The sequence below is a fragment of the Monodelphis domestica genome, chromosome 3 (genome assembly GCF_027887165.1).
Source record: "Monodelphis domestica isolate mMonDom1 chromosome 3, mMonDom1.pri, whole genome shotgun sequence".
NCBI classification, from domain to species: Eukaryota; Metazoa; Chordata; class Mammalia; order Didelphimorphia; family Didelphidae; genus Monodelphis; species Monodelphis domestica.
This window is the reverse complement of record NC_077229.1, coordinates 224,114,714-224,141,514: the sequence shown is the minus strand read 5'-3', so window position 1 is coordinate 224,141,514 and position 26,801 is coordinate 224,114,714. Positions and strand designations below refer to the sequence as shown.

At 38.7% G+C, this 26,801-nt stretch overlaps 1 protein-coding gene and 1 non-coding gene across 5 annotated transcripts in view; both read left to right on the top strand.

Moving 5' to 3' along the window:
* Positions 1–2,703: 2,703 nt before the first annotated feature.
* Positions 2,704–26,801, top strand: part of LOC100023754 (nuclear transport factor 2-like) — a 37,188-nt gene continuing 13,090 nt past the window's right edge. The window contains exons 1-4 of one of the 4 annotated variants that reach the window (XM_007487833.3): positions 2,704–3,131; positions 5,877–6,009; positions 8,450–8,562; positions 15,812–15,883. In XM_007487833.3, the coding sequence (XP_007487895.1) occupies positions 8,464–8,562; positions 15,812–15,883 (171 nt within the window). In that variant the 5' untranslated portion in view covers positions 2,704–3,131; positions 5,877–6,009; positions 8,450–8,463. Of the gene's footprint in view, positions 3,132–4,659; positions 4,779–5,876; positions 6,010–8,449; positions 8,563–15,811; positions 15,884–26,801 lie in introns of those variants that run through there. The other 3 variants (XM_056823532.1, XM_007487832.3, XM_007487837.3) reach the window with 3 other exon arrangements.
* LOC130458583 (U6 spliceosomal RNA) lies at positions 22,056–22,158 on the top strand. The gene has a single exon (XR_008917999.1). It is a non-coding gene; the product is annotated as a U6 spliceosomal RNA (small nuclear RNA).

Sequence of the window (26,801 nt, the reverse complement as noted above, 5' to 3'; positions counted from 1 at the left end):
AGAGGTATTAGACATGAGTCATAAATAAAAACTTCCCTGGGTAGGAGGAGGAAGTATTTGAGCCAGGGTCAGATACTTAACCATTCAAAGAGTATGGGGGAAAGTGCTCCTTTTATTAGAATCCAGATTCTCCAGGACTGAACCTAGTTCAAACTGAAAGCCTGGGTACAAGTGTATATAATAGGGAGTGAAAACAGCCCTCTCAGTCCCTGTGGTGACTCAGCCATGGTTCCTTAAGGCTAAATAATGTTGAGATACCTGGACTTTTTTGTAAACCTCAAGAGAAAAGTCAGTAAATAAGGAGAAATTGAAGATTAGAGAGTGAAAAGGATGATTATAGGGAAAATATGCCAGAAGAATTAGGAAAGGTTGAAATCTGACCTTAAAAAGCCTGGTAGGATTTTAGGAGCTAGATGGCACCACTGTGTGATAGCACACCAAGCCTAGAGTCAGGAACACTGGAGTTCAAGTATGACTTCAGACACATAATAACCAGACAAATCCTCTAACCCTGATTGTTTCCATTTCCCCATCTATAAAATGAGTTAGAGAAGAATATGGAGAACCATTCCAGTGTCTGTCAAGAAAACCCCATTTAGAGTGGATGCCCTCCAATTGGAGAATGGCTGAACAAATTGTGGTATCTGTTGGTGATGGAATACTATTGTGCCCAAAGGAATAATAAACTAGAGAAATTCCATGTGAACTGGAACGACTTCCAGGATTTGATGCAGAGTGAAAGGAGCAGAACCAGGAGAACATCATACACAGAGACAGATACACTGTGGTACAATTGAATGTCATGGACTTCTTTACTAGCAGCAATGCAATGATCCAGGACAATTTTGAGAGACTTATGAGAAAGAACACTGTCCACATTCAGATAGCTGAAACAATTAAATAAGAAAGGAATTTAACTGACAAAATAGGATACAAAGAGTATTCTAAGGTTGTCCAATGAGACTCCAGGTTTTAGGAGAAAGTACTCTGCCTAATGCATGTAGAGTCTAGAAGAATCTGCATCTAGAAGTTCATAATGTGAAATGGAGGGTCCTGGCTCTCTACTTCAAAGCACATGGAAATATTCAGTGTATATTTCCAGTTTCCTTGCTTGTTGAGGGTTAAGAAAAGGGCCTTGTAGAAGGAAACCTCCCCTGCCCTACATATTTTCTCTCTGGAACTTAAAAAAATCTTCTTTCAACTCCATAGCCAACAGGAAGGAGAGAGAGTGAATTTCTCCTTTGGAGTCATTTGTATGCACTTCCAATTCTAGCTCAGCATCCAAGCAAAAGGCTCTTTTAACACTGCACAGTAAGAGGGTAGCACATTTTCCTTGAATACCTACATATGCCTCTAGGTGAAAAACTGGGCCCCTTCTTTCTAAGTAATCATGAACTTCCATAAATGATATCACCTAGGCGCTGTGTGTGTGTGTGTGTGTGTGTGTGTGTGTGTGTGTGTGTGTTGAAGTTGAATCAGGCAGGGCACACTATGCATTCTCTTAAGGACTTTGGTTCTTATTGGCCAGCCTTTCATTGATAACTGTAAGTAAAGACATAAAGACAGTAAGAAAGGGGCAAAGTCATCTAGTTTGACTGGAGCACATGGAGGAGAGCCATATGAAATAAGCTGGAAAGGTAGGATGGGTGACAATTGTAGAATATTAGGGCTTGAATGTTAAAGAGACATTTTTAGCTGAGGTAAGCTAAACTAGATCTTAAAGGATCAGAAAAACAGAAATAGAGGAGTGCTGACTAGTCACAGAGGATCAGTCTTTGTGCTATGAATTTTGAGGAACATCTAGGTTCAATTTTGACTAGGCTTTACGTTTAGAAATATGTATGCATCATATATAAATATGTAACATTTATAGTCAGTATTTGTATAGCTCCTCATGGTTCGCAAGGTACTTTACAAATATTATTCATTTTATCCTTACAACAACCCTGGGAGGGAGGCATTATTATAATCCTTATTTTAGGGATGAATATACACAGCTGTCCTCTTATAGATGCTGAGATCTTTGGCTTCCAAGTGGTTAAAGCATTTTAGTTAGGATCATTGGAATAAGTTTTTCTAACTCTTTCACCTTGCAGATGAGGAAACTGAGGCACAGTGGGGCCAAGTGACTTGTCCAACGGTCACTCGGGTTGTAACTATCAGGAGAGCCATTGATCCTTCTGTTAATCGTAATATTGATGAATCAAATTATAGATCTTATGGGACTTTATACATCTGAGGAGCCTGAAAAAACCATAACCTAATTAAAAAATTTCTTGGATAATCTTGCCAATCTCAAAGCAAGTTTCGTTCCACAGATACCCCGGTCTCCATATTTCCTAGCGATGAATGTGCACCACTTAGCATGGAAGGATTTTTAGAGTGGGATGAGACCAAGTCTAAAGCTCACAGTTAATAGCAAGTAAACGGAAACTAAACAAGGTGAAATGAGTTTCCCCCAAGGTCACTCTTTATTCCTCCCCTCTTCTCCCTCCTCCCCCCCTTCGGTCTCTGTCTCTCTCCCCACCTCTCCCCCCTGAGAGATTTCTATTTCTTCTGGTATCTATGTCTAAGAAGAAACGCTTTTCCCATTGGATCAAAGTAACTGGCAGATACCGGCAAACAAATTAATTGGGGACGCTCATCCTCCGCCACCCCCTCTCTATACCCTAAGTGGGTATCTCCACCTCGCCGATGTCCCCTCCCCTCTCTCTCCTGCGCACGCCCCTGCAAATCTACTTCAAACTCTGCCCCGAACCTATTAATCATGCTCCTTAAACTCCACTTCGCGCGTGGGGGAGCATGGCCTAGTGAAGGAGTTTTTATGAGGACTGATACGGGGGAAGGGAGAAAGAGCCAAGAACTGCTCCCCCCCCAATCCCCTAGGCTCTCTTGTACAACTCAATAGCATTTTGTGTAGGCTGGAAATTTTTCGCGCCCCCGTGCAGACAAGGCAGAGGGTTCAAGCAGCAAAGTCAACGGCTCTTCGTCCAGGAGTCCCACGACCACCAAGGCAGCGCCACCTACCGGCCTCCCGGCACCCAGGAGGGTACTATCCAATAAGGTCTTGCCGCTACTCCTGCACGATTTTTCCTTTTAGCTTCCCGGGCTCATCTGCTCCGGTGCGGCGGGTAAGACGATGGGGTGCTGAGGGAAGGATGTTGGGGTGGGGTATAGGGGAGAGGATGTGGGTCTCGAAGTTTGCTCCAGAACAGCACAAGAAACAGCATCCACAAAAATCGCGGCGATGCAAGGGTTTGGGTTTGGGTTTTGGGTTTTGTTTTGTTTTTCCTTTCCAATCGTCCCAAAGTTGGACGAGAAGCTGCAAAGGAATCAACTTTGCGTTGGGAGCCGAATAGGTCGTTGAGGGAGGAGAATGGACATTTATTTATCCTTCATAAAGCAGTGGGATGCTATAGGGGCTTGGAGGGTATGGTCAGGGTACTCTATGTACTCTATGGAGTAAGCTTCCAGCCGCTGGTACTCGCTTTGCTCGCGGGAAAGTGAAGCCTTTTGCGGCTGGGGAAGGCAGGCCGATTGGTAGCACTCGCTTTCCTTCGAGCCGGAGGCGGCCACGGCGGCTGTGGAGCAGCTTCTCTGCTGCGGCTGGAAAGGAGTTGCATCTCGTGCTGCAGAGAGCAGGGTACGGAGGGCGTGGTTCAGGGGTTCTGCAGCCCCAACACACGTGTGTGCTTCGGGGGAAAGGGCTGGCAAGAAGGGGTCAGGGTGGTCAGGGTGCGGAGAAGGAAAGATGGATCTATGCTTGCGGGGCTCTTCATCTAGAGGGCTGGGTGGCAAGAGAAGAAAGATTGAGGTACTTAAGGAAGTCTGAGCATCTGGGGAGGGGGCCATTTCCAGATGCCAGAGAAAGGAGAGTGTGTGTATGTGTGCGCGCGCGTGTGTCCCCGCGCGCACGCGCGTGAGTGAGTGGGTGTGTTTGGGTGTGTGTTGTGTGTACAGAGGAAAAAGATTTGGGGGTGGGGGTTTGTCAACAAAGCTAGGGATAAATGGAGTGCGACTGAAGCTCTCTTAGGTCCTAGAAGCTCCAGAAGTATTGCGTGTGGCGGTGGGAGGAACGTTAGAGCAGAACAGTTCATCACCTGCCGGGTACCCCACCGTACTCCAATCTCTACTACCTGGGAATGGGGCCATGGGGACCAGGAAAATGCAGATCGTATGTGTACCCCTTTTGGTAGGAAGGAGACTTGTACTGGGGAGAGCCACTGCCCAGATCTCCCAAGCTTCTGGAGGAAGGAGGGAAGAGAGGAGAAAAGGCAAGGGGGGAGGGGGGAGATTGTGGCACCACTACTGCCGCTGTAGGTGACATGCACGTGTGCGCGCGGCCAGAGGAGGGCTAGTTCCCGAACACAGCTTCTGGGTTGTATCCGAATCCAGGGAGTTGGAAAGTGTATTCCGATTGGGAGGTGGGCGGGAGGTGCTGATATTGGATTGCCTTTTGGAGTAGGGGATAAGGAAAAAAAAAAACCTTGGTGTAATCTTAGGTACTTCGGAGGAGAAAGGAGAGTGGAGGAGATGGCGAAGTAGGACTTAATCTTTTTTAAATGCCCTGAAGTGATGGCTGCGGGGGTGGTTGTGCAAGCTTTTCCTGCGGCTATTTCTGACTGGGGCGTGGGGGCGGGTGCCGGGGGGGAGGGGGGGGGGACGACGTGTAGGGAGGAAAGCCCTCTGAGAATCCTTGCTGCAAAAAAAAGTTTTAAGCTAGAAAGCCGAAATCGGTCTCATCTTCATCTCCCATTGCAGACGAAGACAAGGTACAGGTACTCTCTTGCGCCACTTTTTTTTTTTTAAATTTGGCTATTGGCGGCTGCAACTGTTTCTCTTTAGGGAGAAGAGGGAGAAGTGGTTTAGTTTTCCCTTTTGGGTTGGGAGGTGGCCTGAAGAACCGTTGGGTTAAGCTGGATCATCGAACTGCAGTTAAGTGGCATGCCTTGCCCCAGGTCTCTCTAGATGATGGGAGCCTCTGTGGCTTCTTGGAGTTGTATCACCACTGAAGGCACGATTCAGCCCTCTGAGTTGGGTTAAGGGTAATAGGGTGCTGGGTACTCAATTTTGGTCCAGCTAACGGTGTTCGGAAACTGAAGGTAGCTTTCTAAGGTGCAATTTGTAGACTATAGGAGAAGCAAAAAACATTTGGAATTGGAGGATTCCTTGTCCTCACCCACCTGGCACCTCCAGCCTCAGAGGCTTGCCTTTTCTGGGGTTCAGAAGGCCCCCAAGATTGGGGAAGGGCACTCATAAGAGTAAATAATACAACATCGAGTGGCCCAAATTTATTCCTTCTTTTAAAATAAGCTTTCTTTACTTTGTTGAGATCAAGTCCTGTGGGAAAATCCAGTAGAATTTGTGCTCTGACCCAAAATTAAGTTGGGCTAAACTAATTCTTTGCTGTAAATGGATAAAAGTTGTTTGTTATCCCACAGAGATTTGTTTTGCATGTGTCTGTTTTAAGAGGATCTTAAAACTGTCATTTTTATAATTTCCTACTTCCGGCATTTATCAAGGAAACTTCACAAAGCTTACAGTTTGTTGGTCAATGCCTCTTGGTTTTGTTCCCTCCCAGAGTGTATGATCCTCCCTTTTCCCAGCTTTGGAGAGGAAAGTATTCATAAGGAGAGATTGTTTAAAAGCTCTACCTCAAGAACTCTGTAATTTAGAATTTAGAGGCTCTGTATTGATGTTCAATGATGCAAAATGAGGAGAATGATCCATAGAACTATGAAAATGTAAATATGATCATACTCTTATTTGTGATGCCTGGTATCTTGAGAAGTTTCCTGTAGCTCTGTGTTTTTGTATTTAAGTGATCAGTGGATAATGAAGATCACAGACCATTTCCAACTTATTTTTGCTTTCAGGATCGGCTGTGGTTAAAAAAAAATCTATCACCCAGCTGCCAGCCTGATGATGAGCCCTTCCAAATAGTTCTACTGGTCTTTGAACAATAGATATTGCTTCAAGATACAAAGTGTTTTCTTCACAACTAGTGAGGTTGGTAGTTTAAATTGTAATATCCTTATTTTAAAGATAAAAAATTAAGGTTATGTAAGTTTATAGTTTCTCCCCCTACCTCCAATGCTGCCTCAATCATGTGGCTCTAGTTTGAAGGGAAAATGTTCTAAAGTCAATAGGGGAAAAAAAGCTAGAATCAGGCCAAGAAAGGCAGTGTCTGTACCAGATGCTTCCCCTTCCTTTCTCTGTGTAGGCAAATATGTGCCAAAGAGCCCCCACATTGCAAGGTGGGAGGAGGGCCCTGAGAACTGTTGAAAAAATAGAGACCAAAGGGCCCCTTTATTAAACTTTTGCTCTCTGAATTTAAGTTTGTCACTGGACATTTACTGAAAAATTTTTCCAACTTGCTGGATTAACATAATTTGTGTTACATCTATCTCCTAGTTTTCCTTCCTGCTGTCATCCCAGTACAGTTAATCATACCATTCACCCAGGAGACTGAAATTGCCTCTTCTATCCTGGCCTCCTAACCCAATCTGTCCTTCATACTATTGCCAGAGAAAAAAAGGAGAATCGGGCCCTGGAAAAAATGCATACTATGATATCAGAATCGGACTTCAATTGAGGAATGTTCAGAATAGCATTCAATAAATATTAGCTGATGATGTGGGCTTCAGTTCACTAAGTTTTTACGCTATGAGCTTTCAAAGAACTAAGACCTTTTAACTATGGAATTGACTCTGAATGAATAATTAAAAGGCATTTATGAAGTATTTAATACAGGTCAAGCACTGTACTAAGTGCTGGGAATACAAATAGAAAAAGAAGTATATGTGTGTACATGTGAAGCATATGTGAAATGTGATGACGGTACTCAGCCTCAAGGGGTTCCTACTCTTTGGGGAAGACATGTGGTGAAGGAAGGTGCTGTTATAGAGTGAATGGCTAGGCATGGAAATCCGTTGGATGTCTTGTGGGAGTGGTCCATTCCCAATGGCAAGGGAGAGTGAGGAGATGGACTTAAAGGGTCCTTTGGAAGGGGTGGAGATGGGGGGAAGGTGGTTAGTTTGGCCAGAAGAGAAAAAGGAGAAGAGGTAAACTGACAGAAAAGTTGGTGAGTGGCCTATGGATAGGGAAGAGGAAAGACATTCCTACTTGGTGACAGCTCTGTCTGAGGCCCTCCAGTCACCCTTGATGGGGTCTAGGGTAGCCTAGTGGCTCAGTGGATTGAAAGCCAGAACTAGAGATGGGAGGGCTTGGGTTAAAATTTGGTCTCAGACACTTCCCAGCTGGGTGACCCTGGGCAAGTCACTTGACCCCCATTGCCTAGCCCTTACCATTCTTTTTCCTTAGAATCAATACACATAGTATTGTGTATTGATTCTAAGACTGAAGGTAAGGATTTAAAAATAAATAAATAAACAAACAAATAAATTAACAAATAAATAAATAAATAAATGAAAGGTGATGAGAGCCTGAACTGCCAGTGATCTCTCTCCCAAACTACTTTGTATTTAACTATTTTGTATGTATTTGCATTTATTTTATATTTATGTCATATATTTGTATGTGAGTATGTAGGTGTAGGGGTTTATCCTAGGTCTCCCCTATTAGAAGGTAAACTTGAGAGTAGAGATTTTTTTATTCTCACAGTACTTCCTGAATGCTTAATAAATGACTGTTGATTGAGATAATCCAATCACATATCATTTGAATGAATAGTCCTGGAAGATAAATGCTGATAGTCTGTAGTCTCATTATACTGGTGAGGAAAAAGACTCAGAGAGTTTAAAAGTTCCTTCCTCCAGATGATGTAGCTACCTAGTCAGAGCTAGGCTTTAAACTCATGAGTCTTCCCATTCGTAGTCCAGTATTCTTTCTTATTTGTACCTAATATCTGGTTACTTTTAACAAGTTAAAATGGGCAGATATTATAGTTACACTTTGACTTTCTGGTTTCCAGATTTCCTTTTTTCAAAAGGTCGTCCCAGAAGACTAGTTTCTGTCCCTGTGATTACCTCTAATTCTTTAAAAAGATTGTGGGTGTTAACTGTGTTTCAGAACTTTTATTTTTATTCTCATGTTCAACTTGGTGTCTGCTCTGAGTCTGGTGGTGGAAAAATTTCATTGAAATTTCTGTACTCTGCTCTTTCCCTTTTCTCCTTTACCCTTAAAAAAAAAGCTCTTTTGTGAGTTTATATATAGGCTCAGCATGTGGCTTGTCACTTTATTTTTAATGAATTCCTGTGGTGGGTCCTGAATAGCATGGTAAGTAGGAAATGAATTGATATATAACTGTTTTCATGGGAAATCATTTACTCAGCATGTCGTATCCCCACTGTGTACTGTGGAAAAAGGAACATTTCCCCTCTCCCTTTGTCTTAAAAACTTGTCTGCATTTTCCAGTAATCTTACCAATATGGTAGCATTTTGTGTGCTTGGCATAAGGTCTTTTAAGCAGTTTTTGCTTCTTTGACAGACATTGAATGAAAAATGGCTGAAAGTCCTATGTGGGAGCAAGTTGGAGCAAGTTTTGTACATCTCTATTACCGCCACTTTGATGCCGACAGGGTACAACTAAGTGCTCTCTATGTAGGTACCAATTTGAATGTGATTAAACATTTTTTCTTCTTCATTGTTGATCTGCTTGAGTGACAAAATTTATTTTGAGGACTCGTGGGCTTGGCATACTTTATATACCATCAAGAAATTCTTTATGAAAGGTAACTTTTTTTTAAAAAGGTAAATAATAGAGAACCCTTCTTCCCAAGTTAAATGACCCATAATCTTTTGGGTCCAGTGTTCATGCTTGATAGATTACAGCAAAGCTATTAACATGTGTTTTACTTTTTCCATTTTCTAATTGGGATTGAGACTAGGGAGAGAAGTTTATAAGGAGTGGGAAGAAGGGAATCAATTATTGTGGATGTTCTAAGTGCATGAATAATAAAGTCTATGTTATGCATTTGATCTGGGTAATTACAATGCAAAGATATGATTAATATCCTTTCTACCCCCCCCTTTTTTTTTCTCTTGAGTGGTCTTAGTTGTGAATACAGTTAAGAGTGAATTTAGATTTTTATTTTTTTCAAGTTTTTAGGGCTTCATGTGAACTGACAACTATTGGAAGCTGCCTATTTCTGGCAAATATCTTTTCACAGGTGCTGACGAAGATGTAAGGAAAGGGGTTTATTGCCACCCCCCCCCCCCCCCATCTAGGATTTCTTGGTGCATCTAGGGTTCTGATACTCTTGACTAGGGTTTTATATGACCAGCCAACATTTCCTTAAGGAAATACTAATAATGACTTGCCAATCCTTCTCACTTGATTTTACTTCCCCTAGTCAAATACTGGTATTAAGGGAGCTATACCCTAGGTAAATGAAAAGCGGGAAATAAAGCTCTTAAAATTTAAATTAATAAACATCTTCCTGAGTAATTCAGCCTCTCTCCTTTTTTTCTATTTAAATTGAGTCCCCTCCCCATTTTTCCCCAGCCCCTCCAAATTTTTCCCCCCTTTTTGGATCAATTTTGCCAGTCTAATGAGTGAGCTCCTTTTCCTTTTGAATGTTTGATTAAAGCCTACTGATGAGAGGTGGTTTGGTTTTCTCCATTCTGTTACCTTGATGGTTACAAACAAATGATAAAAAAAAAAACCTGTTATGGTTTTGAAATCTAGTTTCTTTTTTTGGACTTTCATATTTTCTATTATTCCTGCCACCTTTATTCCTGTTATTTAACAATTAACTTGAGGTTTACCATAAGTGTTTTCAATAGACATCTTCTATATATTTCTGTAATTGAGTAATAACTCTTTTGTAGTCTTTTGCCAATTTTAAAATTTTCACATATTATCTCACTTTGATGCAACAATCCTGTGAAATACGCAAATGCTATTAATCTTAAGTCTATGTTAGGGAAACAAAGACTCAAAAAAATGAAATGATTCATCCAAATTCATATAGGTGGGATCTGAATGATCTCTTTTGACCCAGCCCAGGATTCATTTCAATATTTCTAAATATAGAATCACAATATTCGACTTTTTTACACCTTAGGGAGGAATAAATTTAGGACTTGTTCATTAGCCTTACAAGAAGGGAGTTGCATCTTCTCTGTCAATTAGGATTTATTAAGCATTTACTACTATGGTGTTAGGCATTGTGCTGAATGTTGGTAATAAAAAGAAAATTAAAAAAAATTATTTCAATGTGTAAGGGCCAGGATTTTATATTTGATTGTGGAGATAATAGGAAATCACCGGAGTTTATTAAATTAGGAGACAATATAGACAGACCTACATTTTAAGAAGATAATTTTGACTGCTGAGTGGAAGATTGATTGGAGTGAAGTGGGGAGACCAACCAGCAAACTCTTATACTAGTCTAGAATGATGAGGACTTGGACTAAGAAGGTTTCCTTGACAGAGAAGAGAATGAAGACTATTTGAGAGATACTCTGAAGGTAGAAACAAACAGGCCTTGACAAATGATTGGATATTATGGGAGATGCAAAAGAGCAAGAAGTCAGTTACAAATGACACCAAGGTTGCCAGCTTAGGGGACTGGGAGGATAGTGGTGCTCTGTATAGTTACAGAGAAGTCATGAAGAAAGGAGGGCTTAGAGGGAAGGAAACGAGTTCAATTTTAGACATGTTGAGGTTGATGTTTACATTAATACTAATTTGAGATGTTCAATAGGTGTGAAGATTTGAGTCAGCAGAGAGGTTAGAGCTGAACAAATAGATGTGAGTCATTTGCATAGAGATATAATTGAAATCATGGAATCTAATAAGATCACCAAGTGAAGTAGTATAGAAGTAGAAGAAAAGAGTGCTCTGGATGGAGCCTTGAGAAATCTCTATGATTTGCAAGCAAGACTTGAATGAATATCTAGCAGAGGAGACTGAGAAGGAACAGTAAGGCATGTAGGAGAAGAAATAGAGGAGAGCAATGTCATAAAAACCTAGAGAAGAAAGCATTGAGAAGAGGGTGAAGAACAGAGTCAAAGGCTACAGAGAGATTAAGATGGATGGAAAAGGAGAAAAGATCATTGGATTTGGCAATTGAGAGACCATTGGTAAATTTGGAGATAGAAGTTTTGGTTGATGAGGTCAGAAGCTGGACTGCAAAGAATTAAAAACAAGAAGGCAATAATAGCCTTTTCAAGGAATTTAGCCAGGGAGGGAGAAGAGATAGATATAGGACAATATAGCTAGTGAAGGTGGACAGATCAAGTACAGATTTTTTGAGGAAGAAGGAGACAGGGGCATGTTTGAAGGCAGAAGGGAAGCAGCCAGAAAGTATGCAGGGAATAACTGAAGATTCTGAGAGATGATTTATAGAGATGGTACAGCAGGCAATATGTTAGAGATGAGGTAGATGGGATCATTTGTGCATATGGAAGGGTTTGCTTTGGCAAGAACATCCACCTCTTCATGTGAAATGGATGAAGTTAGAGATAATGGCAGAAGGCATTTCAGTAATTTGAGATGAGCAACAGGAAAGAAGAAGGTGCTCTCAGTGAATACTTCTCATCTGAGAGGGTGAGGATACAGGGAGCTGTGTTAAGGTTTGAGGGATGATAATAGCTAACATTTATTGTACCTCTTGTTTCAGGCACTATACTAATCATTTTACAAATATTACCTTATTTAATCTTGATAGCAACTATGATACTATCTCCATTTTATATTTGAGGAAACTGAGGCAAAAAAAGTGATTTGCCAAAGCCATATATCTAGGAAGTATCTGATTTATACTCAAGGAAAAAAAGAGCGTAGAAAAGTTGCTGTGCAGAGTCGGTTAGTGAATTGATTAGGGAGATATAAAAGTATTGCTTTGGAAATGTGAGAGCCTACTTGAGATTAAGTAACAAACTCATAGTGGATCCAGTCACCCTGAATCATGATTTTCTCTATGTTCATGCAGTGACTTGTGTAAAGTACAAAGCAGTGGGGGCCTGGGGGTGTTAGTTTGTAAGGACAAGATCTTTTTGGGGAGGGGGGGGAAGCAGCAAGGATCTCAAGAGAAATAAGTGGTGTAAAGTTGAACCAGTTCACCAAGGGGCCATGAAGAGGATGGGAAGAGAATGTAACCAGTGCAAGGATAAAGGCCTGGCAAAGACCTGAAGGGTATAGGGATTGGAGATCATGATGAGAAAGGAGAAGAAGGTTCAGACTTGTAAGGTAGAGTAAGAAATAGAATGACAGTAGGTTTATGAGCAGATAATGAGACTATAAAAAAATTTCAGTGTTCATTAACATGGATATATAGAGCAATTATGGGTGATTGCAAAATTGAAAAAAAATTTGTGTGTAACTGATGAAGTTGAGAAGTAGGTCATGAGAAATAAATTGAGGAAATGGGAAGCTAAAGCATTTGAAGGGAATACCAGTAAATATGTCATAAGTTCCCTGTTGTGAAGGCAGATGTGAGAAGACCAGATTGTAGGCCAGGGATTAAACTCATGGAGGAAGAAAGAAGAATTTCCTGAAGTACTGTAGGTAACAATTCCAAGAATTTTGATTGGATGATGAACATGAATTTGAATGAACCTCAAAGAAGGAGAGGATACTGAGTGATGATGGTAGAGGAAGACCACAGCAGTGGCAGTGGGGAGTAAAGAAGTAATCCAATATTTCCAACATGACCAGTAAGTCAGGGTGTTATAAATGAAAGTGCAACCACTGCTGGAAAAGGTAGCCAGGGAATCTTTGTCATCAGGAGGAGGGAGCCAGGCCTCAGTAAGTGTAAGAAGATGGAGAAAGCAAGAAAGGAATAGAGTTAAGATGAAATCTAGTTATACCAATAAGTAGTATTCCAAAATGTAACCAGGGATTGTGGACTTTTAGAGTGGGATATTTGGAGCTTTATAATGAAGGGATTGAGAATAAGAAAATGGTCAGTGGGAGGTGGGGTAAACAATGGGATCTGAACAATGGCAACTGGGTTCCTAATTACTGGGGTGGAATAAATATAGCAAAATGGAAATATAATAATTATTGAGGAACAACCCAGTTTCTTTCTTTGCTAGAGTTGCCCCTAGATATCAGGCAACTATATGAGCTGTATGAAAGCAGGGGGTTGTGGGGCTGCAAAGAAGGGGGAAGGAGTGGAAGGTCCCTAGGCAGGGGCAAGGCAAGCCTTTTGGAGGTGCAAGTGGCTAGCTTGGCAAGCTTGAAGGTCATCTTGTTGTCTGACTTCTGTAGGTATAGATGAAATGAGGTGAAAATGATGTTGGCAGGAAGAACCAAGTGGTAAAGGGTTTATGATATTTCAAAGCTATGAGTCTGTGACATCAAAAGACTGCAGCTGTTGTCATATTTTCATGACTTCTGGATTCCATTTGGCTGTGAGAGTACAATTCCAGCCTCTATATTCTAAATTTGAATGAAAGGAATTGCCCTTTTCTTTAGAAAAGAAACCATGTTTTGTAATCTATGAAGCTATATGGCATTCTATGGCAAAGGGAAATATCAATGGTAACATAGAATGCAATTGATGCAGAATGTGCCAGCTCACCTGCTGACTAGAGTATGCAGTGGTGATTATATTGATCTGATCATCTGTTCCCAATACTCCCTTGGAGTATATGTTGTAATCCCTCTCAGTGCAGTAGTTTGCTTTTTTAAGGATCTATGAGGAATACTTGGGGCTATACCTTAAAATACATCTGGGGTGGAGGGAAATTGGCAAACAGGTATGTTAATAAACCTCCTACAGATGAAGTCATTAAGCAAATGAGCATTTGAAATTTGTACCATCTGGGTCTTCCAAATGTTTCCATTCTTCCAACCCTGCCCCTCTCCCCCAACTTCCCATAGATCTAAATAGGTTGTACTGCAGCAATTCAGTTCAAGAATACAAGAATCATGGTATCTATACTGGTTTGAGATGGGAAGGGGTCTACTGTTGCCACTTTAGGTTCAGAAATATTCATGAGTTATACAAATCTTACCAGTTAAAGAATAGTTAAGCCTGCAATCCTATTATACATTGCCTTATAATAGATAACATTGTAATTATAAGCCTTCTGCTACTGCATCAGTTTAAAAAAAAAATGTAATTGTGTCTTAAGCAGCATCAAAATGCCCAGAAATTCTCCCAGCCCTTGCTGTTTCTTCTTTTAATTTCCTGAATCTTTCTCTTATATGAGGGAGTAATATTCCTTTTCTATGATTAGTCTTGCTAGGATAGATTGGGTTAGCATACACTGAAAATCCTACTGACTGATGTAACTGCAGAATTATTCCCTCTTGTTTTATTTGCCGTGGCCAAACAAACCATGTTTGTTTCTTGTGGACTTCATTTGAGGTTAGTATCATTATCTATTTGTTAGTACTTGTACAGGGCATATAAGAATATGGTTCAGCTCTGAAGTTTGTGTTCTACATTGAATGTTTCCATTTGTAAATTTTCAGGAAAATTTAATTGAGAGAGAAACTAGAAATTCAGAAGAAACCTAATTGTATTTTCAGTTCATTTCATCTAATGTAGGTCTGGTAAAAAACTAAAGACTAAATAACCCCCTCCTCTCCCCAATCCAAATAGAATCTTCCTACTCTTCCTGTTATAAGAAATAAAAACAAGAAAACTGTTACAAGAAATAAATACAATGAAATTCCTTTAGAGTCAATACTTTATGTGCATGTTTGTTTATTTACTTATTTAGATTTTATTTAATTGATTAATTAAGAATATTTTTCTATGGTTCCATGATTCATGTTCTTTCCTTCCCTCCTCCCACCACCCTCCCATAGCCAATGTGCAATTCCACTGGGTTTTACATTTGTCATTGATCAAGACCTATTTCCATATTATTGATATTTGCTGTGCATGTTTATTAATTGTTTTTTTAAATTATATTTAGCCTCAATTTATCATTACAAGTAGACAGTCTCAAGGTAATCTTATTTTACAGTTGGGGAAACTTGAAGGTGATGGGGAGGGCTTTGGGGTAGGAAGGGAAAGTGACTTTCACAAAGACCTGATCATAGAGTCAGAATTAAGTCTTCTGTGTCTTCACCCTCCAAAGGCATTCTAAGGAAATTTACACAGAAATTTACTGTGGTTAATGAGACTCAATTTGTTGTTCCATTTGGGTTCCATTTGGTTCCATGTGACAGGGAAGGGGAGTTCTTTGGTAAGACTATCAGATAGTTATCTGGGGCCTTTCTCATTTGTTTCCTCTGTGTACCAGGATAATGTTAGTCCAGAAACTTGATGTCAACTTGAGGGCAATGAGGCACAAAATTTGATTCATCATGATCAAATTCATAAGAGATTCATAGCCAATTTACTAATTTTCATGAAGAACCAAAACATTTCCATTCAACTGGTCAGCACAGAATGTACTTGGAGAAGAGAATTAGGACCACAAAGTTGGTTGGTGAATATGAAAGCAGAAAAAGGAGTTGGATCCTCTTAGAGGACATATTTATGGTTTCTTGTCAATCTTCCACATTAGAGAACTGGTTATCAGGACTGCTTTTCCCTTGATCAGTGATGGATACACAATTGACTTGATCTCCAGACTGCACTATGGGATTACATTTATTTCCCTGAAAGAGTCAGTCTCTACTCTTGGTCTTTGCCCAGTCCATCTTAGAGAATAGAAACAAAACCTGTTTTTTAACATCCATCCTACTAAATGCCAGATCCTGGATTACTCAAACCTGGCTAATACAAGAATCCACATACTTCCTTTTCTTCCTTGATCCCTGTATTTTTGTTCTCTTCTTACTTTATTTGTGACTGTGGCAGGAGGAGCATGTAAGAAACTAATTTTTTCTCTTTCTTTCTTCCTTATTGCATCTACCTCCTCCCTTTTACACATGCAGACAGAAGCTTCTTGTTTGTCATGGGAAGGAGAACAGTTCCAAGGAAAATCAGCAATCATGGAGAAGATGCTGGTATGTGTTTTGGGTACAGAATTTTAATATTATAGAACAATGGACTTCAAATCAGGAGGTATTTGAGTTTGAATCATGACTTTGAATTTGAATCATCAAGGTTTGAATCATAGCTCTATTAACTTAATACTAGTGTGATTATGAGCAAATATTAAATATTATTATAGGAATTTAGTTTATGAAGATTTAGAAAGGGAAGCAGTGATAACTAATTTCAGCTTAGATTCCCAAGAACAAATGGCTAATGTAATCAGTTTTTGATAGTGTTACTAGACTGGTAGATCAATGAAATGCTCCAGCAATAGTACACCTAGAATTTAATGAAGCATTGAGAGTTTATACTCTCTATGTGGATTCAAAACTGGTCCAATGAATGGATCAGTGAATAGCTATTAATGGGGTAATGGCTGCTTGAAAGGAGGTATCCTAGAAATTTGTTCTTGGTTCTATCAACATTTTTATTGATGAGATGAAGAAAGGCATAGCTGAGATGCTTGTCAAATTTGTACATGACATAAAGCTGGAATGGTAGTCAGCACATTGGATGATAAAATCAAGACTTTTAAAAGTCCCAACATGTTAAAACAATAGTCTATTTCTAATAAGATGAAATTTATGTATGGATCGATGGTCTTATAAGTATCCTACTTGAATCCTACTTCAATCAACTTCATATATATAGCATCATACCTAAACAATAGTATAGGGAAAAGGTTTGTGAATTTTAACTGAATTTCAAGCTCAGTATGATTGAACAGTATGATATATTAGCCAAAAAAAAAATTATTGTGATCTTACTCTGCTTTGAGAAACTTAGTGTCTAAGCCATGGAGTTGACCATGTTGTTCAACTGTATATTCCATGATTTTGGAAAAACATTGGTGAGCTAGAATCTAGACAGACAAATGAAGCCAGAGACTGTGTCATATAAGAATTGCCTGAAAGGGGGCAGCTGGGTGGCTCAGTGACTTGAGAGTCAGGCCTAGAGACAGGAGATCCTAGGTTCAAATTTGGCCTCAGACACTTCCCAGCTGTGTGACCCTGGGCAAGTCACTTGACCCCCATTGCCTAGCCCTTACCACTCTTCTGCCTTGGAGCCAATACATTGACTCCAAGATGGAAGGTAAGGGTTTAAAAAAAAAAAGAATTGCCTGAAAGAACTAGTAATGTTCATCTTGGGTTAAATGTAAATGGTTCCTTCCTACTCTGCTTTTGTGTTATTACTTGTAGTCACTAGACTTCAATGTTATCTATAAAATTAGGGTTTTCGTTAAGATAATCTCTCTTCCGGCTCTGAATCCAGTGACGTGTAAGTAGAACAGTGTAGCATCCCAAGCATATTCACATCTATGAAATATAAATGACTGTATGGTTACCGTGTCTCCAAGCATAAGGTTATACCAATGAGGCTTGTGAATGTAACCTTGAACTGGCCATGTGGCCCTTGGCTAAGACAAACTCATTAACATGCTCAATTCCCCAGGAAAGCGGGTTTGCAATCTACACACCCAAAGGTGTTCCCTCTACCTTGTCACCCAATCTTAATTGTCTATACTTTGTGATGTGGATACTACTTGGGTGCTTGGGAGTACCGCCCAAGCAGGACAGGATTAAATTCAGAGGCAAACCCATGAACTTCCTCTTGGCTTTTCTCTCCCCTTTCATGGAGCTCCACTGGGCTCCTCAATGACTGTCTCTCTCCTCTTAACCTTCTCCTTCTCCGAGGCTGTAACCATCTTGGTCTGCATTCCCTATCTTAATCTCCTCATCCACCTCCTGTTCCTTTGTACTCATACTTTCCTATCAAAGGGAGTATCATAGGGGTTGCCTGCCCTATCCAACCACTGACTTGTCCGTGTCTTTCATTCTCCACCCTGGTTCTCGGTTCCTATCTCTCCTCGGGTCCCATCACAAAGGTGAGCCCCTTCCCTTGTGGGACCCTGCTGGTCAGGGAAGTCCCTTAAGGAAAACCCCACAAACAGTATAAATTACATTCCCCTCAAGTGTTAAACTCTTACATTAGTTAAAGACAGCAGAAATAATTTTCATGCAACCAGAAAAGAACCAGTATCTTTAAAAGCACTCCAATGTGTAAAATGCTACATTTTATTCATGGCTGAGGTAGGGTTATCTAATAAATGATTTTCATTTTTCAGTTGTTTTCTAGTCGTATCTGACTCTTTATGACCCCATTTGGGGCATTCATGGCAAAGATACTGGAATGTGTTTGCCATTTCCTTCTCCAGCTCATTTTACAAATGAAGAAACTGGGGCAAACAGAGTAATTGACTTGCCCAGAATCACCGAGTTAGTAAGTGTTAGGCCAGATTTGAACTCAGTGACAAGTGATACTTTTAAAAATTATTTTTAAAAATCCTTAATGAAATGTTTTAAATTAGTTTTTAATTTGTAGAGAATATACTTGGAAGAGGCTATAATTAGATGAAACAAAAATATGGTTTTAATAATCTGATACATCATTTTATCAACACTTTCTTGACTAGACAAAGAATGTTAGACTTGAGGAGTGCCATACCCATTTCGATCAGAATAGAATATTTCCCCCACTTGGCACATATATATACTGTATTTAGGTAGTATCATTTACTCTATATTTACATTGTCGATATATTTGATGGAGTTGAAAGTGTAAATTTCTGAAAGGAAAGAATTGTTTTTACCCATGGTACATATTACAGGTTGAGGGTCCATATGGATTATGAGTAATGAGTAATTGTGAAACTGTTTGAGTTGTGTCAGACTCTTTTTGAGTCCTTTTGGGGTTTGATGCTGGAATGATTGGCCATTTCCTTCTCCAGCTCATTTTACAGTTGAGGAACTGAGGCAAACGGGGACACATAGCTTCATTAAATGTCTGAGGCTAGATTTGAATCCAGGAAGGTGAGTCTTACTGACATTAGACTTGGCACTCCATTCATTGCAATACCTAACTACCATTAGGTAATGGATTAACTGTGATTTATTTAATCTAGGAATAAATAAACTATCTCTTCTCTACAGTGGTTGCATTTTTGTCTCCTATTTTTGCATCTCAGTTAAGAGTGGGGTACAATAATTGCTTTCATAGGGGGATTGACCAATATGCAGAGCAGTATGGTAAGAATCATTATCTTACCAAGGCTTTCTGTCATTTCTAGTCCACATTCCCTACTCCAAACATTTAGACAACTTGTTGGTAACACTCATTTGCTCAATTTCCCTACTATTATTCTACCTTTAACACCTTTGTTATCCTTCATAAAATCTTACTTGGATGCTCTTGTCAAGAAGAGGAGGTGATCGGGGGCATCTGGGTAGCTCAGTGGATTGAGAGTCAGGCCTAGAGATGGGAGGTCCTGGGTTCAAATCTGGCCTCAGACACTTCCCAGCTGTGTGACTCTGGGCAAGTCACTTGACCCTCATTGCCTAGCCCTTACCACTCTTCTGCCTTGGAACCAATACACAGTATTGATTCCAAGACAGAAGGTAAGGGTTTAAAAAAAAGAAAAAGAAGAGGTGATCCTGAGTCCTTTGAAGGCTTTATAGTGGAGTGCAAGCTCTAGATCACTAGAAGGCTGGCCACACAGTACTGATTATCTTTGGCTTTAATAATCTATGGAACAAAGAAAACTACAAAATGGCCCCAAGTCTAGTGTAGCACTCTTCCCCTTCATTAGCAATGGGGATCTTACAATGCTAAGAATCCTATCTTTTATAGCAGGGGTCCCCAAACTTTTTACACAGGGGGCCAGTTCACTGTCTCTCACACCGTTGGAGGGCCGAACTATTAAAACAAACTATGAACAAATTTGTATGCTGCTGTCAAGGATAGCAGAGGCTGCAGTGCTGGTCGTGATGAGACTGTCACACCTTGCACAGGCCCATCACTGCCACCACTGTACTGGGCAGCAGTATACACAGTGCGGAATCCCCTCCCTCAGATTGCTGCTCACCATGCTGACGTCTTCCATTGTGCAGCCACATAATCCTTTGCGCGGCACCTCATTCTCATTCAGTTACTCTCAGAACAAGGAGCCATGCAAACAATTATGTCACCAGAAGTAGCACTGTACGTTAGCGACACCACACTTTGTGCTTTGTGCTAACCACCAATGAAAGAGATGCCCCTTCCGGAAGTGCGTCCGGAGCTGGATAAATGGCCTTGGGGAGGGGCGCATGTGGCCTGTGGGCCACAGTGTGGGACCCCTGTTTTATAAACTCTAAGCAGAAACTTGTCTGTTACTCTAAAAGTGAGATCTTTATATAGTGACTGAGGGGATATGCCATATAACTTCATCATACCGATCCTGGCATTCTTACTCTAAACAAGTTCAGAAGACAGAAAGAAATAGCAACTCAATTAAAGGATACAATTAAAGGATTACAAATTCTCCTTGGAAAGGCAAAGGTGGGAGCTGTTGTAATGATTCAAAGGCTATAAGAAAAAATGTTTCTTTGCCAGGACATTGGTCACCCTTAATTTCAGTGCTTATGATCATTATTTACAAAGTGACCAATGTGAAAATAAGTGTATCTTATGTACTTCCATTTGTTGCAAAGGTTAAACAGATGGAAACATACTATAAAAATGTAATAAAATCTTCCAAATTATATCAACATTATTTTATTATTCAGTATCTATAGTGTAAAGGTGGAAATGTGAGAACTTATGATGGACAATATGATCTGGGAGTAAAGAGTGAGAAAAGACAAAAATTTATAGAACATCCAGAAGCTTTACATCTCTGTATAATAGGAATATTTCTTTTCAAGGAAAAAAACTTTAGAGGAGACTTCTGGGTCATGCGACCAAAAAGATGGAGTACTAGATAGAAATTATTTATCATAAATAAAGCAACTTCAGGTCTAGGAAATCAGAAACCCAAAAGAAGGTTCAAACAACAACAACAACAAAAACTCCATGAACTGATGCTTTACTTGATTTTACTCTTTCCCACTGCTTTTAGAAGCAAGGCTGCACAAGCAATACAGTTCACAGGCATGCAACAAAATGCAATTCCACACCCCAGTCCCTCCTCTCTCTTTCCAGTGCTGTGGAAATCCAAGATCTGAGCTGTAGACATTTGTGAGGCTTTAATAACCAGCAGCACAGCAGCATGATTTCTTGAAAACAATTCTTTGTAGGCAGAGGGAGAGGGCCTGAACATATCAATGCATGTCTGGGTTTGAAATAGAGCTCAACCCCATACCCTGACATCACTATTGCTAGTGCTGGGAGATCTCAACTCTAAATGACAGAAATCAGTTCAGGCTGCAATAGTACCAGCATGACAGTGCTCTATACTGCTGGACCAGGGAACTGTGACAGAGGAAACAGGACACCGTGGGGATGGGGGTTAAGGGAAGAACTGTGTAGGTATTAAGTTACACTCTCCTAAGCCTAAGAAAGAGCACAGTGTCCAGCTGGTGCAAGTTCCATTCTCCTAAAGTCAGTCAGGAGAGAACGAAGTTGAATTTATACTAGAATGCAAGGATGGTTCAACATTAGGAAAATGGTGAACATAATTAATCATTAAAAACCAAAAGATTACCTGAATAGGTATAGGAAAAGCCTTTGGCAAAGCATACCCCACCCACTTATGCTAAAAATTCTACAAAATAAGGGCATGGAGAAATCTTTCTTCTTAGGTTCTGTCTTGGTATCCATTCTAAGACAGAAGAAGGGTAAGTGCTAGGCAACTGGAGATTAAGTAACTTGCCTCAGGGTCACACAGGTAAAAGTGTCTAAAGCCAAATTTGAGACCAGGTCTTCCCAACTCTATCTACTCTATCCATTGCATTATCTAGTTACCCCTAAGAGCTTTCTTAATATCATTTAAAAAATGGTAGCTATCTCATACTAAAAGCATTCCTTATATGCAATGGAGATACAATAGAACCTTTTTTCCCTTAATATAGGAGTAAAACTAGAATTCCTAAACTGCCCACTATTATTTAAAATAATTCTGGAAATGGAAGCAATAGCAGAAAGATAAGAGAAAGGAATTAAAGGCATTAAGATAGGTAAAGAAGAAATAAAACTATCTCTATTGATTTGATGACGCTATTCTTGGAAAATCCCAGGAAATCAGCAAAGATACCAGTTGAAACCAATAGCTTCAGCAAAGTAGCAGATACAAAATAAACTCTCAAAAATCAACTTCATTGTTGCTTATTTTGACAATTTATATACTAAAATTGGAACAATAAAGAAAAGATTAGCATTGTCCCTGCACAATGATGAAATGCAAATTCATGAAGCAGTCCATATTTTTATGTTTATAAGAAACACACTTGAAAGAAAAAGATATACAGTTAAAATAAGAAGATGATGCAGAATTCTCTATTATGTTTCAGCTAAAGTTTAGAAAAAGACAGGAGTGGAAATCATGATCTCATACAAAGCAAAAGCAAAACTATACCTAAGGTAAGGGTTTTAAAAAATAAGAAAAAAATAAAAATTAAGTAGCGAAATAGCTAAATTATAGTTTGCTAAGAGGTACCATAAATAATGAATTAAAACCAATACTAAGCATATATGTATATGGAATAGCATTCAAATTCTTAAAGGAAAATTTAAATGAGTTATAGAAGGAAATAGACACTAAAAGGGTAATAGATCTAGTTAAATCTAACCAAAAATTTCACAAGAAAGAAATTAAGGAGATAATAGTATTTTAGAAGTTAAATATGCTAGGCTTCTGTAGAATGTTGAATGGAAATAAAAGGGAATATACCTATCTCAGCTTTGTGTAGCATCTTCACAACTGGTTATGTTTTACAGCATAAAAACATTACAAACAAATGCAGAAAAGCAGAAATGGTAAATGCATCTATTTTTCTGACTATAATCCACTAAAAAGTGTCTTTAATAAAGGATCTTTGAAGCATAGAAGATATAAATAACTTAATTCTGAAATATCGGAAAGAGGGATAGTGTCAAAGAACAAATCATAGAAACATTTAATAATTTCATTAAAGACAATGACAATAGTCAGGCATTATGCAAAAATCTTGGGGATGCAGACAAAGCAGTACCTAGGGAGAAAGTGTCTCTAAATGCATCGTTAAAAGAGAGGAAGGGCAAATCAACAAATTGATTATGAAACTTTAAAAAAAACTAGAAAAACAACAAATTAAAAACCCCAATATAGCAACCAAATAGAAATCCTAACAATCAAAGGATAAATGAACAAAATTAGAAGAAAGAAAATAATTGAACTAATAAATAAAACCAGGAACTATTTTTTTTAAAAAGCAACAAAACATATTAAACATTAGCTAATTTAATTTATAAAAAAGAGTTAAATTACTAGTATCAAAAATGAAAAAGGTGAATTCACAACCAATGAAGACATAAAAGCAATAATTATGAAATAAATTATTATATCACATACATTGTTTGAAAATTTTGTAAAGGAATCCTAATTTGCATCTCTAGAATAAATATGATTTAGATAACCTATGCCATTGGAATTCAAAACGAAGAAAGAAAACTATAGTTCAATTTCCTCAATGAATATTGTTGGAAATTTTAGAAGTATGATATTAAAGTTTTTACACAAATAAAACCAATAGAGTTAAGATTAACTGAAAAGCCAGAAACTGGAAAAATAACTTAATACACATTTCTTAGATAAAAGTCTAATTTCCAAAATATGAGAGGACTCTAATCAAATTTATAAGAAGAGCCAATCTCCAATTGATAAATGTTCAAGGGAGGAGTGGATAGGCAGCACAATGGATAGAGCACCAGGCCTAGAGTTGGGAGGACCTGGGTTTGAATCTGGCACCAGATACTTCCTAACTGCATGACCCCGGACAAGTCACTTAACCCTAGATAGCTAACTCTCTCTGTTCTTCTGCCTTAGAATCTATATTTCATAAGGGTTTTTAAAAAATAAAGATAAATGATCATGGGATGCAAACAGATAGTTTTCAAAGTAAAATATTTAATCAAATCTAAGTCATATGAAAAAATGCTCTAAATGGTAATAATGAAAGAAATGCAAATTAAAATAACTCTAAGGTACCACCTTACGCCCATAAACTTGGATTAAATGACAAAAAAATGAGAGAATATGGGGAAACAGGTATAGTAATGCATTGTTGATGAATCTGTGAACTAATTTGACTATCCTGGAAAGTAATTTGGAATTGTACTCAAATGACTACCAACCAGTGTATATCCTCTAACAGCATTATCAATACTATACCTCAAAGGGATCAAAGAAAGAGGAAAAGGATCCCTTTGTATAAAAACATTTGTAGCAGCTCTTTTTGTGATGTTAAAAAATTAGAAACTGAGGAAATGCTTATCAATTGGGGAATGGCTAAACAAGTTAAAGTATGTGAATAGGATAGAATATTATCTTAGAGAATGGTCTTAGAAAAAACCTTAGAAGACTTGCATAAACTGATGCAAAGTAAAGACAGAACCAGGAAAACAGTTTGCATAGTAACAGCAATATAATAAAAAATAATCAGCTTTGAAAGACTTAGTAACTGATCAACAAAATGATCTATTACAATTTCAAAAGACTTATGAAGAAACAAGCTATTCACCTCAAAGAGAACTGATGGATTCAAAATGCAAATTGAAGCATCTTTTTCCTCTCTTACCTTTTTTTTCTTTCTCGAAATTCATAAAGTATCTGGGTATTGATCATCAAGGCACACAAAATATTTATATAGATTTCATTATAAAAGGTTTCTTAAAGAAACAAATAATGTAAATAGCTGGAAAAATATTCAGTGCTTATGACTATACAAAAAAATAAAGATTAAATATTGCCAAAGTTATTTTACATATTTGATGTTTATAAAACTTGACAAAATAATAAAATTCATTTGTAAAAACAAAAGACATAGAATAGTAAGAGAAATGGTGAAAAGAGCTAGGGATAAATGGGGAATAGACTTCTGAACCTCCAACTATATTAGAAAGTAGTGGTCATCAAAACTTTCTGGTATCAGTTTTAAAATAGAGCAGTGGAACAGATTAAAAAATAGAGAATCAGAAACAATGGAACTCAATAATCTAGTGTTTTGTTTTGTTTTTGAAACCCTTACCTTCCATCTTGGAATCAATCCTGAGCATTGGTTCCAAGGCAGAAGAGTGGTAAGGGCTAGGCAATGGGGGTCAAGTGACTTGCCCAGGGTCACATAGCTGGGAAGTGTCTGAGGCCAGATTTGAACCTAGGACCTCCTGTCTCTAGGCATGGCTCTCAATCCGCTGAACTACCCAGCTGCCCCCCCCCCCCCCCCCCCAGTGTTTGATAAAATGGAAAACAAATTGTCTAAGGGAAAAAAAAGCAGCCCGGCAGAAATTTGAGTTAGACTGACATTTTACACAATATTCCACAATACAATCTAAATGAATATATGCCTTAATATTAAACATGAAACGATTGTTAAAAAATTAAAAGAGAAGCAGACCCTATGCTTTCCAGAACTATGGATAGGCACTATATTCTTTCCCTTTATTTTTAACCCTTACCTTCTATCTTAGAATTGATACTAAGTACTGATTCCAAGGCAGAAAAGTAGTATAGGGCTTAAATGCCTAAAACATATCTGAGGTCATATTTGAACCCAGGTCCTCCCACTGTCAGGATTGGCTCTCTATCCACTAAGCCACTTAGCTGCCCTTTAGGCAGTAGATAAAATTGTAAAACAAAAAATAAAAAACTTAAATTATATGAAACTGAAAAGCTTATATACAGATGAAATTTATATACTTAAGCTAAAAAGAGAAGTAGTTGATTATAGCAAAGTAATAAGTATGATTCAATGATGAGATATGAGGCGACCCCCTCCCCAACTTACCCTTTCATGGAAGTAGAAGGTCCACAGATTTTGCATATTGTAAGGCTTTCAGACTTTATTCACTGTGTTGATAGGTCAAGCTGGTTTTTTTCCTCTTAATTTTATTTTCTTTTACATTTTTTCATTTCTTTTTTTATCTTTTAAAAAATACTATTTGGGGGCAGCTGGGTGGCTCAGTGGATTGAGAGCCAGGCCTAGAGATGGGAGGTCCTAGGTTCAAATCTGGCCTCAGACACTTCCCAGCTGTATGACCCTGGGCAAGTCACTTAACCCCCATTGCCTAGCCCTTACCACTCTTCTGCCTTGGAGCCAATACACAGTATTGACTCTAAGACAAAAGGTAAGGGTTTTTAAAAAAAAATACTATTTGTTTAGTTCTGTTTCCCAAGGTAATACTAATAATAATAACGAAGAAAGAAGAACCTATATGTTCTCAAATAGTGCGGCTCTCTTTGTGGTGGCAAAGAACTAGAAATTGAAGGGATGTCCATCAGTTGGGGAATGGCTGAACAGATGGTGATATACGATTATGACACAATACTACTGCACTGTAAGAAATGACAGGCAGGTTAATTTAAAAAAAAAACAATATGAAAAGACCTACATGAACATATGAACAGTGAAACAGCAAGAGAACTATTGTTTGAAGAATGTCTTGTTTATGTCCACCTCCAGAGAAAGAGCTGATAAATAGAAATATCAATGACAGCCATATATACATGTATAATGTGTGTGTATAGTCAGATGATGCCTTCTACAGTGAAGGGAGAGAGATACCTGGGAACTTATTATGACAAACAAACAAATAAAATTTGTAAAATCCTATTTGTTATATAGGATGGGTCTCTTAGAAGGGGAGAAGAAAAGACTTTGTTATTAATGTGGGAGTCATTCCACAATTAGCTATGAAGTTAGATCACTAGCTTGATAGAATAAAGACAAAAATTAATACAAAGATAGAATAAAAGTGAAAATCTGTCATCTTTCTTTATAGTCTTATGGCCCCTAATGCTGTTCATACATACCATGACCTGCAATCCCTATATCCCTCAGTTCTTTCCCTGGTCTTAGCTATCTTCAGTCTTTCAAG